At 33.9% G+C, this 16,433-nt stretch overlaps 1 protein-coding gene across 2 annotated transcripts in view; it reads right to left on the reverse strand.

Annotated features, from left to right (window-relative positions):
- Positions 1-16,433, reverse strand: part of Cfap299 (cilia and flagella associated protein 299) — a 594,340-nt gene that overhangs the window by 569,878 nt on the left and 8,029 nt on the right. For both annotated transcript variants that reach the window (XM_048784773.1, XM_015499253.2), the window contains exon 2: positions 8,954-9,084. In XM_048784773.1, coding sequence (XP_048640730.1) covers positions 8,954-9,084 — 131 coding nt within the window. The remainder of the gene's footprint in view (positions 1-8,953; positions 9,085-16,433) is intronic.

Consider the following 16,433-nt stretch of genomic DNA (forward strand, 5'->3'; position numbering starts at 1 on the left):
TCTTATATCAGAAAAACCACTGTGGAGCCACTGTGCCTGGATTTTTATCCTAGCTCTACTATGTACAAGCTGAAGAATTTTAAGCACATTTCTTTAAATCTCTATGCTTGGATTTCATCATCCAGAAAGTGGGTTTAAAGGTCAAATAAGACCTTATTTAAAAAGATGTTAGTACTAAGTGTCTGAACATTAGAATGTGAACAATTGAGCAATGGAGAGACGAAGTAAAAAAATGCCTCTATCTAAATCAGTTTGTCAATGTAATATCAGAACAGGGGTTATTCAGTCAGCGCGTTTTGTTTTCTCAATGACTGAAGCAAGCATTTTTCCTCAAATAAACATTTTTCTGCTAAAAATCTTATCAATCTACTTATCCCTGGTACTCTGATGCAACATGTTCTCTCTGATATGCAGATGCTAACTCACAATGAGTATCAGGGAGGGAAGAATAGAAATTCACTGGCTTAGACAAAGGGGAATGAAGGGAAGGGAGGGAGATAGGAATGGGAAAGACAGTAGAATTAATTGGACATAAATTTCCTATGTTCATATATGAATACATAACCAGTATAACTCCATATTACGTACAACTACAAAAAATGGAAAGTTATACTCCATGTATGTATGATATGTCAAAATACATTCTGTCAGGCAAAACTAAAAACAAGCAAATTTTTAAAAAAATTTAAGTTAGATTTTTTAAAAAATGGTATTGCCAGCACAAAAATCAGCATTTTTGGCTGAGAAGCAAGATTCAGTAAAAGGACAATAATGAGAATTTTTTAAAGGTATTTTGTTACTGTTTGACAAATAGCAATAAATAACAGACATGGAGTTGGAAATCCAGAAGAGCAGTCAAGCTTGCTTCTTCACCCAGGTTAGCTGAAAACATAAAAGTGGGCAAGATATGAAAGTAGTAGTAGAATACACAAGCAGTACAAAAACCAAAAATTCATCCTTTGTGGGTGATCCAAGTTAGTAAGAAGGGAGAAGTTACAGAAAAGATGGCAGACATCTTCAAGTGTGGAAGACAAATGAGAAGTTATAAGTTAATATAAATGCAAAGAAGGGAACATTTTAAGAAGTAGATGACCCCTCATTGCTATTAAAGACAGCAGCAGAGGTCAGGCATGTGGGGTGAATTTGAGAAGAGATCCTCAAATTTGCCTATGAAGGGATTATGAAGAACTATTTAATGAATGAACAAAATTTAGGTAGAGAACTAAATTAAGAACAAAATTGAAAGGCAGAACCTAAGTAATATTATGAAGAAAATGGCATAACTTTTAAGAAAAAAATTGAAAGGCAGAACCTAAGTAATATTCTGAAGAAAATGGCATAACTTTTCAAAAACTTGAATTTTATTTGTGCTTTGATTAATTGTTAGCAGAACTATCATCTTTTTAAAATTTCATCTGTGTTATTTTCTCTTTAAGTTTATTCTAATCTAGAACAGGCTAAAACATGAAGTTGGGAATGTTGATGCTTGCTTGTAATCCCAGCTACTCAGCAGGCTGAGGAAGGAGGATCCCAAGTTTGAGGCCAGCCTGGGCTACTTAATGAGATCCTGTATCAAAATTTAAAAAAAAAAAAAAGACTAAGACCTAAAACTACATGTGATTATGGTGACAATGTGTCGACTATTATGTAGGTCATGTATATACTTGGTCTCTTGAATTAGAATTAACTGCATAGATGAACATGTTCATATAAGTACTCAGCAAAGGAAATATGATATAAAATTGCTTTTTGCTGGATAGCGGATAGATGCATGGATAGATATTTTCCTTAAAAATATCAACATTATCAAATATTATTAACAATCACTTGCTTGTTGTTAAATACATACAGGTTTTGTGTGCATGCACATGTGTGTGTGTGTGTGTGTGTGTGTGTAAAGAGAAAAAAGGAGGGAGGAAGGGAGGAAGAGAGACAAAGAACAGAGAGAACAAAAAAATTAAAAAGAAAAGAGTGAAAACAAGGGAGAAAGGAGGGAAAAGGGAAGAAATTCAGGGTGTGTTCTCAGTGGTGTTACAAAATCCAACTAGTTAATAGTGAACATTAACTGTCATATGATTTGGGGAATCAGTAAGTATATCTGAACTATTTTTAATGTAGTCCTACCTTTAATTACATGGGGAAAGCTCTCGATGAGTCAAGAGTTCATCCAGTATAGCTGTGCATATACCTTATTAGGAAGAGGTTGCATTTGAAATACTTTTTCAGTAACAAGTACACACTAACATTTATTGAAAAGAGTTATAACTCTAATAAAGTAAGTTACATCTAATAAATAATAAATAAAATAGAAAGAACTTAGATACAAAAAAAGAATCTCCACTGACAATACTCATGCTTACTTAATCGGATATGGGAATTTAATGAGAGATTGGAACATACTTCTTAGAAATAGCAAGCTAATTAAACTATACTTTATATTGCCTAGAGTAACAGGGCTCACTTGTGGTACTTAACTCCCCACAAATCCATAAAGTAAAAATGATTTATCCTTTTAAATGAAAGCTTAGAAGACAATCAATAAAGCTCACACAGCAGAAAATGGCAACTTCTAGAACAAAAATTAAGAAAACAATCTATCAAACATTGAATTTCAACCATAGAACCGACAAGAGACAGACCAGAGCAAGAACAAAGAGTGAGAGAAGCCCATCCCCACTACCAAGACACGGGTATTCAGGGATTGCTGGAACCTCAGCTCAAGATCCAGCAAATCAACTTTTAAAAGTTAAAGCAAAATACTCTTATAGACAAGTTGTAGATGAGAAAATTCATTACTAGAAGATCAGTTCATATATATATATACACACACACACACACACACACACACACACACACATTTTAAAGGAATATAATACCAAATAAAAGAAAAGATCCCCACAAAGAAATTGGAACTTATCAGGGATGGGGAAAAATTAGGATTATAATTTTTTTTTATTTTTAATCACTTTTAAAATAACTGTCTTTTGTGAAAGTACTAAGAATGTCTTACAGGATTTATAAATATTTAGAATAAAAAAAAAGGTGGCAAGATAGTACAAAATGTAGGAAGAATAACTGGAACTATAGTAAGATTCTTAAATTCATGAAGAGGTTAATATTATTTGAAAGGAGACTGTTATATTTAAGTTAAAGATGAATGTTTATAAACTCTTTAGCAATCATTACTTTAAAAAAAATCACTAACAAAAAGTTTGTAAATGTATAAATCATAAGTTATTGTTGAAGATTATTATTAACATGTTTTTTAAAGTCTAAATTCAAAAAAAGACAAGAGGAATAAAGAAACAAAGACCAGATTTGATAAATAGAAAACAGCTAGAAAGATGGTAGATTTAAATCCAAACATATCTATGATTGCAAAAATACAGATAAATGGCCTAAATACACCATTAAAGACAAGGATAGGCATATTAAATGTTTAAAAGCAAGATTCAAATGTATACCATCCATAAGAAATCCATTCTAAGCATATAAGAATAGGTAAATTAAAAGTAAAAATGATGGGGAAAAATATATGAAGACTCTTTAAAAGTTGAGGTGCTATCTAAGAAAAAGTAAATTTCAGTAAAAGAAATTTTGCCAGGAATAAAGGTTTCATAAAGCAATGATAATAAAGATTTTATAAAACAATGGTATAGAAGTCCATTTTATTTCAAAAAGAAATAAAATCAAAGTAGATGCATCTAACATCAAAATACATAAATCAAAATAGATAAAACAAAATAGATAAGTCCATAATTATAGCAGGAGATTACAACTTTCATCAAGAAGTAATGTCCAGAATGAACAAACAGGATACAGAAAGCCCAAACAACACATAAGGGATCAGATAACAAATGGACTCCTGGCCAAGGGTTAGCCCATTGTAATAGGACTTGGATGTCCATGGATCCACTCAGGCATCACCGACCTGAATGTCTAATTCAGATTGTCATGCCTGGCCATTGGCACAATCCCCCAACTGAGTTCTGGAGAATGACTGTAGACTACCCCAAGCTCATGTAGTCCTGATTGCAGCTGCAGTGCCACTTGAAAGAACAGAGTTATGTGGCTTCTGGTAGATGTCATGTGGCTCTTGATTTGGTACATAACTTCTTTCCTATCCCAATCAGAAATTGTCAAAATCAGTTTGAATCCACACAGAAGAGAGCATAATATTCACTTGCAGTCATCCTCAGGGCTGTATAACTCTCCTGTCCCATTATAATGGACACCCCACAGAACTTCACAATGATTAATTCCATCAGTGCTGTCACCTAGCTTGGAAAGGAAGAACAAGAGATGAATGGTATATGGCTCTATAAGACATGTGCACTCCCACAAGCAAGCAGATACAACCTAAGATTTTTGGGACAAAGCAAAACTTGTGCACTTTTCACTCTTACTGTCACCTTCCTGGAGATGTTGATCTGCAACAAATCACAACTGCATTATCTGGATTTTAAAAGAGAATAACTTTTAACATACAACTTTTAAGAAATATGATATCCGAAACTAAGCAAAAAATTGAAATCATTTCACAGAACACTTATATAAAATTTCTCATTTAATTCTTAAGTATGTGGTTGTTTTTTATTATAAAACCATTAAGTAAAGATAAAACTACTAGATGGGATAAAGCCATATTACATGAAACCCATTTTGACCTTTTTTCCAACTTCACCTCCATAAAATAAAAAGAACATTTTGTCAATTAATAGATATTTCCATTTCCATTTCCAAATGGAAGGAATCAAGTACAAATCATACCAGGAAGTGCAAGTTAACAGATGATAAATTGATGAGACTGAATACTACCAGAAAGTCTGGGGACTTGTCCAGCTTTTACATTTACTAGGATCCCCTAAGATAAAGGGCACAAGAACCTTACACTAAATAACCATACAGATCCTCTTCGTTCAGTACAAAAGATCACACAGATCCCTGCATATTTGAATTCGAAATTTATATAAGGGTATTTCTTACAGGAATTCCCAAAGGTTAATCATAAAGTCTTCTGAGAAGATGGCAATAGCCTTCCAGTATAATTAGGACCTTATCAGGACTACCACATATTCCTACCATCTGTTTCAGATGTCATACTTTAGTAAAATATGATCATTATCCCAGAGATAATTCTAAGAGGGGTGAATTCATTTCCTAATAGGATAAACTGACTTCAAGTGAGAGAACACTGATGGTCTTACAAGTTCACCCAGAAAAGTGTCCTGCCTGAGGGATGACACAGTTAAAATTACAAATTAGAAGGAACCCAATATTCAGCTGGTGTAGCTGTCAAGGTCCATCTCTCCTACATTATGGAGATCAGCTGAACTTCTCACTGCAAATGGAAATTCTCTGGAGCTTCTGCTTGGCAGCTACCTTAGCCAGCCCCTGAGACAGAGAATAACTCTGTCCTGGCAAAAGGGCATCAACTAAACAACTACCATTCGCCTTTCCACACTTGGTAGTTTCTGTCTTGTGATTAATAGAAAAAGATATCATGAATCTCAGTAGAGAAGAAATGAGATATGTTCATGTAATAGTGGAACTTCAAAGTAAAGCCTGAGGAAAAGGTAAAACCTGCTCCACCTTCACTACCCCATCCCCACCCCATACCAATAACAACAAAACCCAACAAATGTTGAAATGAGTGCTCTCTAACAGTACTGCTTTCAAGGAGGAAATGCCTTAGCAAAGGGATTACAAATTAAGACAGAGATAGAGACCAGGATTTGTAAAGAAGTGGTTTTTATAAGCAAATCGAGGCATAGTGATATATTCATCTTAACATCCTTCTTTACCTGATTATCTCCCATCCTATGAGTTCACTTTAGCAGTTGTACCTTAGGAAAAGCTTTCCCTATTCTTCAACATCCTCCCTAAACCCTGACTTAGTGTTACTTCAGGGTGCTGTCATAGTACATATAATTGCATTTCTTATCTTCTGTTGTAATTGACTTTTTATTGAAATATAAATAACATAATATAAAATTTGCCCTTTTGAGGTATACAATTCAATGGTTTTTAGTATATTTACAAAGTTAAACAATCATCAATAATATCTAATTACATATTTTATCACCCCCAAAAGAAACCCCATATCCAATAGCAGTCATTCTATCCCCCCTTCCTTCCCACCCTTGGTAACCATGAAACTACTTGCATTTATGAATTTACTTCCTTAGGACATTTTATATAAATGGAATCTATCTCCTTTCACTTAACCTATTGTTTTCAAAATTTATACACAGTGTAGCATATAACAGTAATTCATGCCTTTTATGATTCCATTATATTTATATACCAGGATTTTTATCCATCTGTCAGCTGATGCGTTTTTGAGATGTTTTCACATTTTTGCTCCTATGAATAATGCTGCTATGAACACTCAGGTTTGAGTACTTAAGTGAACCCTTTGGTACATTCTTAGGTGAATTATTATGTACATTCTTGAAATTGCTGGGTCATATGGTAACTCTTTTTTTAACTTTTTGAATAACTGCAAAACTGTTTTCCATTTCCCATTCCCACCAACAATATAATTTCCCTTACTTATCCAGCACTCAAACTTCTTAGGGCAGAATCGTGTTCTATTGTATCCCACCAACCTAGCTAGCATAATCCCAATGCACTATGTGAATAATAGAATAAAACCTAACTTTTTTTTTACTTTTTGTCTTCTTCTGAGGCCTCCACTCATTAAAATATCTCCCTCCAGTATTGTTAGCTTTCCTCCCTCCAGATTCTCTTATAAAGCTGCTGGAAGGAACATACTTCTGGATACCAGCACTTCTTGAAATGTGTGCTCTGTGATTACGAAAAGATTGTGATCTACTTGAAGTTTCTCATATGCAGTTAATGTAAGGTAATCTGGGAGTAGAATAAAGTGTTTCTGAGTTGGTATCAATACACATATAGTCAGATACCCATGCATATTTTCAGTTATCCTCCAATGAATATAAGCACAGGACATACTTGGCTCTAGGACACCCTCTGCTGGCCATGCTGTCAACAACACTTGACAAAGAATAGCAAATGACTCCCACAGCAGACAAAAAGCAACATATGGGACCCATCCCATTGCAAAGGCAACCAGAGAAGATCTGCAGATGAAAGAGCCTTCCGATCCTAGAAGCACTGGGTAAGGATTAGCCTCCCATGACTGGCACTTAAGTAGCCTGATGACTTCCAGCTCTGGACAGTTAAAAAGACCATCACATAGAAGAAATACCCACTTTGATCCTTAAACACAAAATGGACTTATGACAAGGATAGAACTTATAATTTAAATATGACTGACTACTCTTGATTTAAACTGGTTATATCTCTTATAGAATCATATATGAATATACATAAATTCCAGACAAAATCACACAAAAATCTTTGCATTTCTATTCCTGACAGGCATGTATTGATCCTCACAGAAAAATAGAACTACCTCTGTTTTTCATATGAGACATATAATTATACCCATACAATTTGTATAATTTTGTTAAGAATAAAAGAGTAACTATGTTCAATAAGTTATTGAAGTTTTATATAAATTTCCTGTGATAAGCAGAATGCTCCTTCAAGGATATCCATTCCCCAATCCCAAGAACTAAAGAGTATGTTAGATTATATGCCAAAAGATTTAATGAAAGTTTTAAACCTTAAAATGGAGAGATAATTCTGGATCATTTTAATGGGTCCAGTAAAAAAGCCCTTAAAGATGCTTCCAATGGGGAACCTGGAGATATCTGAAGGGTAAGGGGGTCTTAAACCCACTATTGCTGAAGAGGAAGGGGAGATGGAAAGCATGAGAAGGAATGTGGGCAGCCCCTAAGAACAAAGATCAGCCCTCAAATGACAACCAGAACCACAACTGGTAAGGAAATGGGGACCTCAGTCCTACCACTACAAGAAACTGAACTTGGCCTACCCTCTGGATAAGTGTGAAAACAGGTCAGTCTCAGAGCCTCCAGACAAGAACTCAGTCCAGCTGACAGCAGATTTCAGTCTTGTGAAATACTGAAGAGAAGATCCAGCTAAACCACAGTGTATGTATAGAACTGGGAATAAATAAATTTGCGCCATTTTAAGCCGCTAACTTTGTAGTGATTGTTATGGCAGCAATAGAAAATAAATTCTCAAATGTCAGTATGCTAAATTACAAGAATCTATGGTTCTGAAACACAATAATCACTGAAATACTTCAAATTCCACATTCCCAGGACCAATTCACATCTATCAAATGTTGATCATTTATAATGAGTAAAGGGGACATTCCTAGTTATAATTACCAGGTACTTTTAAAGATGCTCTCTAAGACTAATATAATGATATCTACGTAAGTATCCATTTCAACATTAACAACTTAATAGTTCAAATAGATGATCACCTTGTCAAGTCTTCTTGAACTTGTTTTACCAGTCTGGTGTAGTTCACATTAGGAATACCTCTCATTCATTATATACTTAATGTATGTTATTAGAGTCATGTTTATTATAACTTTTTATTAGTCACATTAACAAGACTATTATTAATACAGGTAAATGAATCAATATTTAGAAAAATGTTAGAATATAAATGATGTCAATGTTTATAGGCCTCAAAAGTACAAACAGTGCTAAGGCAAAAGTCACCTATATTTTTAGTATATACATGCATAAAACCAATAATATTGAGTTACTTTTTAACAGGACTTTATTGGTATGATTATCACATTTTGGTATTTATATTTCTTAAATTAGTAGCTCAAAGTTGCATGTAACTTTATTGCAAGAAGTTACAGTTCCTCCAGTTCCTGATCTGCAAAACACATGCTTTAGGGCATTCCAAGTTTAACCTGCTCCAGCCAACTTTTCTGAATTACAGCAAAGCCAAAAGGAAAAAAAAAAAAAAGGAGAGGAGGGATTTTTCCAGAGACTCTAGAATATAACAAAATCTGGATTTGGAAATGAGCACTTACTTTTTCTGAGTTCTTTCAGCCAGCCTTGCAATCTCTATAGCTGCCTTCCTTGCTTCAAAATCTGCCCTTTTTATTATCTCTCCAGTCCCTCGGTAGCCAAGCTCCACCAGCTGGCGGGCCAGGCTTTCATCCTAAGGAGAAAATCAATTAATAGATATGTGAGCAAGTGAGATATTTTCTCCAGTGTATACCAAGGAGTTGTTTTAAATGACAAATTAAATGTTTTGTCTTAAAATGAGACACAGCTATTAGATATGAAAAGCTAGCTTTCTAACAATGCATTTATACACATCTGATTCCGTCTGTCCTTGACCATGTATATGAGACTAAAAAAAATGAAACAATGTTAACCACTAAATTTTCTTTAAAGGGTTGGAAGACAAAAGTCTGTAGGTCTTTAATCAATTTATGAGACCAACAGTAGACAATTAATACAGTATCTTTAAAACAATAAAATTAGAAACAATAGTGCTCATAGAAGACTAAAAATCAATTGCACAAAAAGAGAATAGGGTTGTTTTCACAAAGTTCAATTTTTCAGACTTACTTCCTTGAAGTCAATTAACTGATGACAGAATATTATAACTTCAAATACAGCTAAAGAGGAACAGATGAATTTCCTACTTAACTATAAAGATATTGTTTCCATATAATGTTGGTAACAATAAAAACAGTAAAGTAGACACCCAAGAAGATAACCACAAAAAGCTTCAAGTTGAAAAGAAATTTTTTTCCCCATAATATTTTTAGGCCTTTTATATTTCAGTTACTTGAAGAATTATCTCATATATTTTTGTCACTTGTATGGCATATTCAAAGAGAATATTTGTTTTCCTATTATTTGAAGAAGTATCATTTTACATGAAGTTACTGCCATAAAGCATTATATATAAAAAATATTTATCTAATACTCATCATCATCTTAAATAAAATATATTTAAAATAATAATTAAAGCAGAATATAGACCTTTTATTAATATATCACTATTGAATGCATAAAGTGTCTAACAAATAAATGAGACACTTAAGAGGCTTGGTTTACAATTGTATTCAACCTATAATGGCTTTTTTCAGGTTATAACTGTTAAACAAAACCAAAAAAAATTAGATACTAGAAACCAGCTACTTTCCTTTATGAGCATCCACGTAGCAATGTGTGTACATTGCCAAGCTATTACAATACAAACCACCAGATCTTTTGGCTTGTTTCTGAAATATTCTGCTTAATATGTTATATGTGTTAGTGTGAACCACAAAACTGAGCAAATGCCTCCACCTAGTGGAACTAACCTTCAACAGAAAACACAATGCAGATTGGGGTTTGCTTTACAAAAGTGAATGGATTTCTTTATTTGAATTAATTTTTTAAATTTTCTTAAATATATTACTAATAGAGCTTATAGAAAGGATTCAGTTCAGCAATACTGTAGTATTCTTCCATGGGAATATAAATTCCTCAAATTCAATATAAAAGTTTCTATAATAGAAACCATTAAAGTTTCTGTATTTATTTTGTAGATGAAATGAATTTGATATCCTTATGTGCCTTACCTGGATCACACAAACTTATTTGGATTGTTTTGTAACCAGAAGAATTAATCTCTGCTAATAAATGGGCAAAAATCTATTGAGAAAACAGGCAGAAAGTCAGCCTTGGTGGCTTTGTATACCATTATCATGCTCTAACTGGTTGAATCACTATTCATCCCTCCATAATGACAACACTTCTTGCAAGCTAGTCAAAAGCAAAACTACCAGCTCAAAAGAAGCACAATGCTTAAGATTATCCCAGGGATATGCTCCTTTGGGGGAGGGGTGGAATTTGGTTTAAAATTGAATCTTGACTTGAAAATTCTAACCCAACTTTTTTCCCCAATCCTCAAAATAATGTCTTTTAGGAGTACGCAGAAAGTCTCATTTAATGCAAACAGTTCCCCTATTACCAGTATCAAGAAGAATTTTCTGCCTCTTATAAGGTGGATTTACTTGAAACAGAAGATAAAATCAGAAGGTTCATTGAAAGTTTTAAAATTCAGTACATTCTTTCTCCACTTTCTGTCCTGGGATTCAGAAACACAAAACCTATGATAGAATGCTAATTGCCAGCCACCCACCTCGAAACAAAATGGGTGCTATTGGTTTCATTCTATCTTGCCCTTTTTATGAAAGTAATAAGATTATTGTAGAAAACTCTGAGGCATACTGACACAGCTCCCTGGCCACCAAGCCCACAGCTGGTTACTGTTCCCTTCCAAGAAGCAGCAGTGGACTGGTGGAACAGCATAATGTCAGCCCTAGTGGATTGGAGCTCTCTGGGCAAGCACTGGTGAAGGCCATGTAGATGTGGCAGTCCTAAGGCTCTGGGAGTGCCTATCACCCTTAGGCAGCCAGGCCTGGACATGGTATGGTTACCTGCTGGGGAAGCCCAATCCACACAGCACTGCAGCCCACATCCTGCTAAAATAGACCAGCCCATAACCTCAACCTCCTACTTTGTGATTCAAGGTGAGAAAATGGAAGTGGGGCAGACCTGAAGAATGAAGTCGAGACTCTGGAGTTGCCAATAGCATTAGTACATTTCCAAACTCTAATTAGCATAAATTTGGACCCAAGTCCATGTAAATAGCGGTGACCCAAGTCCATGTAAGTTCCTGGTCTAGCATACTCAGACAATTCCTGAACTGGCATACTGACCCCTCTTGCACTGCAAAAGTCTGTTCCCGTTTCTATTCTTCAATGAATCCCACTCTTATATTCACTCATCCTGGTCTGTGGATTTCATTCTTCCAATTCATGAGACAATGAGGGTGAGCTGCTGGGGTCTGCTGCAACATGGGAGGGCTTGGCCTTCCATTAAGAGCTGCAACACCTCTTGGCTGCAGAGGCCTGCAGCCTTACACAGACCCCACCTGCCAGCAGAAGCAAAAAAAAAATGGAGTTTTTTTAATCTCAAAACTCTGGTTTCAACACCACAAACATATCACACATTGATATGTCATCCATTATCTTTCCAGACATGATCACTGACATCTTGGGTTATCATCTTTCAATTCTTCCTCTTAATGTATATATTGGTTGTGCTAGATTTCTTTGAACAAAATCATGCTGTGCAAAGTTTCTCATGGCCTACTGATTTGACATTTAATAATGCATCTTGAACACCTTTTCATTCAATAATAATAAAATAAAATTTTAGCTACTACACATTTCATAAACTCTGTGTGCACAAGTATTGTGTGTAGTTCACTACTGTGGCTTTAGCTTCTTGCCTTTATCTGACAGTGAAAATGATTGAATCTTATTTTGATTTTGTATTGCTTTAATTACCAGTGAGGTTCACCATCTGTTCTTACAGATGTTATTGGTCATGTATATTTCTTCTATTTGAATTATCTGTTTTGAATTGTTAAATGAACCCTTTGGTCATTTATTCTTAATTTGTAAATACTTTGGACATATGTTAAATGTATTAACTAAATGCATGCAAAATATCTGCAAATATTTTTTCTGGGTCAATGTTTTCCTGTAACTTTATATAGCTTTGTGTTTATACCTAGATGTTTAGAGCATTTGGAATATATTGTGGTGTCTGGTGCTTCTATTTTTATTCAAATTTCTTTATTCCAGAAAAGATAGCTGTGACATTAATTGTTGAAGACTGCTTTCTTTCTCTGCTAACTTGAAATTATACATTTTTGTGTACTTACATCTCATATACATGAAGATCTATTTCTGGATTCTGGTCCCACTCTATTGACTGGTCTCTCTGCTCTCTCAACTGTTACAAAGGTAATACAGATACTTCTCTACCTGCCTAGGGATAAAACTCCACCACAACTCTGTCTTAACATATTTAAAGTCTTACCTTCCCTGAGCTACCTGCTTCCATGAGGAGCTGCTTGACTCAGGGAGGTCAGAGAGTGTTGGAAAACAAGACATATTCAACTAGCATTTTATATTGATTATGGAAATCTAGATAATTTGAAACAGCAGGCATCCTGCTATTAAAAAATATATAACATTTTTTGAATAAACCTATTGGAGGTAGGTTCTCTAGAAAACAGATTTGGGGATGTAGGTTTATGTGCAAAAGGTCTACTGGAGAGTTTCTTGGAATTTGCCATTCTGTGAGGTTGAAAGACACAGGATTGGGCAGCAAGACCTCAGCAGCTCTGGAGATGGGCTGGCCCTGCAGAGTTTTCCTAAATTGATGTAAGGTGACCAGACCAGACCTTTATAACCTCATAATAAACAGTAATTTAGATAAGAACTGACCTAAGAAAGGGTATGACTTTGGAAAATATGAATGTTTTAGATGAATAGTCATCTAATCAGTCTAGTTAGAAGTTTGTCAATTTTATTGATAGTCAGTGAAGCAACTTTTTATGTCTTTGATCATCTCTTATTATTTTTTCCTTTCCATTTCTTTGATTCCTGCTGTTTGTTCTTCTATTTATTTATTTGGGCTTAATTTACCCTTTTTTCTAGCCTGTCACAGTAGACACTAAGAACATTATTAGATTTTTCTTCTTTTCTACTGTAAGTTTTTCAATCTCTAAAGTCTTCACTAGAACTCCTTAAAGGGTATCCAACAAACCTAATACATTTCATTTCCATTTTATTCAAATGAAAATATCTTCTATTTTTCTTTTTGTAATCTCTTCTTTGATCATGAGTTATTTAGAACTAAATACTTAACACCCAAATATCTGAAAATTTTCCAGGTTTATTTCTATAATCGATTTCTATTTTTCATTATGTTATTAGAGAACAGATTTATGATTTCAATATTTTTAAATATATTTCTTTTGTTTTATGACCTAGTATAGGCCCCATGTGTATTTGAAAAGAATATGCATTCTGTTGGTTTTGTGTGTACTAGTCTATAAATGCTAATTAAATCAAGGCAATTGCTAGTCTTCTCCAGTCTTTCATGTCACTGCAGATTTTCTATCTTCTAGTTTGGTCTGATCAATTACCAAAAAAAGGAACACTGACACCTCCAGTTACAATTGGGAATATAACTATTTCTTTTCATTCTTAACCAATTTTGCTTTATGCATTTTGAAGATCTGTAGTGAACTACATTACTTAGCACTAAAATATTTATTATGATATCTTGATTAACAGACTCATTTATATGTATATGAAATGTCCTTTTTATCCCTGAAGTATTTCTTTTCTGAGCTCTAATGTGCCTGATATTAGTACAGTCATTCCAAGTTTTTTTTAATATGTATTTTTATAGAACATATTTTTCTATCCTTTTACTTTGAATCTATTTAATCTATCAATATGTTTATATTAAATTGTGTTGTTTGCCTTTAAAGAGTGCAGCATATTTAGATCTGAAACTTTTAGCTATTCTCATAACCTCTGTCTTCTAACTGAGCCTTTGAATCACATTTACTTTAATTTCCAGTGTGGATGGGTCTTAACCTACTACTTTGTTATTTTTTATTGGCTTTATTTGCTTTGATTTGGGGAGGAGGTCTTTCTATTGGAATGAGTCTTTTCTTTAAGTATTCCATGTATCTCCATTATGGGATTATTAGTTATATCGGTTAACTGCTCTAAAATTTACAATAGGAATTATTAGCATATTGCATTCTACCTTCAATAATATTATACCATTACATATATAAGAACCACTACAACATTACCCTCTCCCATCCTTCATGCTATTGTTGTCTCACACAGTTATCCTTTGGTATCCATGATAGATTGGTTCCAGGACCCCTTGCAAATATCAAAATCCATGTTGCTCAGTTCCTTACGTAAAATGGCATAGTATTGCATATACACATATCTTCCCATGTACCCTAAATTATCTCTAGTTTACTTATAATACTAATAAAATGTAAATGCTCTGTAAATAGTCATTATACTGTAACATTCAGGGAATAATGATTTTTTAAAAAAGATCTGAGGCTGGGAGATAGAATGTGTGCTGTTTAGCATGTATGAGGCCCAGGTTCAATCTCCAGGACCAAAAAAAGAAAAAGAGAAAAGGAGAAAAAAAAAAAAAGCCTTACAAATTCAATACAGATTAAATTCTTTTTAATATTTGCAATCCATTATTGGTTGAATCTGTGGATGGTATATCCTGCAGATATGGAGAGTATTTTACGTCCATATAATAAACCACAGAATGCGTCATTATTTTTTCTTTAAATAGTTAATAATCTCAAAAGAAATTCAAAATTAAGAAATAAAATATTTTTATTCACCTTTTAGCCTTTCCAGTGCTTTTCATTCCTTTGTGTAGATCCAAGTTTCCTGTTAATAGATGCTATTCCTTCCACCTGAAGAACTTTAATGTTCCTTGTAGTATAGACTTAAAATAATAAATTTCCCTGGCTTTTGTTTTGAAACTATTTATTTCATCTTAATTTTTACTTTTTTGCTGAGGCATAATGTTCTAGGTTTATCTCTTTCTTTCTCTTTCTTTTCTTTCTTGGTTTTTTAGTACTTCCAAGATGCCATTCTGTCGTCTAACAATTTGCAGTGTTTTTGAGAAGTGTCCAGTAATTTCTGTCTTTATTTTTTTCTATAATGTGTCATTTTACTTTGGTTACTTTTAAGATTTTATCACTGGTTTTCATGATTTTATTAAGATTTATTCCTTGATGTGGTTTTCTTTGTGCTTATTTTGCCTGGAATTCAATAAACTTGGTTTTTATTTTTCATAAAGCTTGGAGATCTTTTGGCCATCATCTTTCAAGTATATTTTATTCCATCCTTCCCTCTGTTCCTTTTGGACTCTGTTTGTATGCATATTATTAGCATCTGATATTAGCCCATGTGCCTGAGGCTCTGTTCATTTTTGTTTAGCTTATGTCTTTTATTATTATTACATTGTTTATTGCTGAGTTGTTTTAGCTCAATCTTAGATTTCTTTACTAAATTCATTTATTTGTTATTATAGGACTTCAGCTAATTTTTCTTGCATTTTCACTGTAGATAATAATATTACCTTTTATAAACAACATTCTGACTTCTTCCAAATATTTATAGCACTTTCCTTAAATTGCACTGGTCATAAGTCAAGAAGAATACAAGTGAATTAATCCATTCATAGCTGAATAGACTACTGGGAGGTGAGACCCAGTTTGAAGAAGTAGGTCACTGGGGTCATATGCTGGAATGGTTCATCTTCTTCCCAGCTCCTTCCCCCCTCTTTTCTCTCTCCCCCCACACCACCTCCTTCTTTCTCCCTCCCTCCTTCCCTCCTTTCCTCTTTGCTGCCAAGAGCTGATCAGCTTTCCTCCACCACACCTTTCCACCATGATGCTTCTGCCTTGGAGCCAACCAACCATGGACTGAGACCTTTGAAACAATGAGCCAAAATAAATCTTTGCTCCTTGTTCTTGTCAGGTATTTTGATCACAATGACAAAAAGCTGACTAATACAATACATTTCTGAATTCATTTTAAATTTTTTCATTCAGTTCATAAGTAAAATTAGTCTTTTGTTTTC

This window comes from Marmota marmota, unplaced genomic scaffold, assembly GCF_001458135.2.
Source record: "Marmota marmota marmota unplaced genomic scaffold, marMar, whole genome shotgun sequence".
Lineage (NCBI taxonomy): Eukaryota > Metazoa > Chordata > Mammalia > Rodentia > Sciuridae > Marmota > Marmota marmota.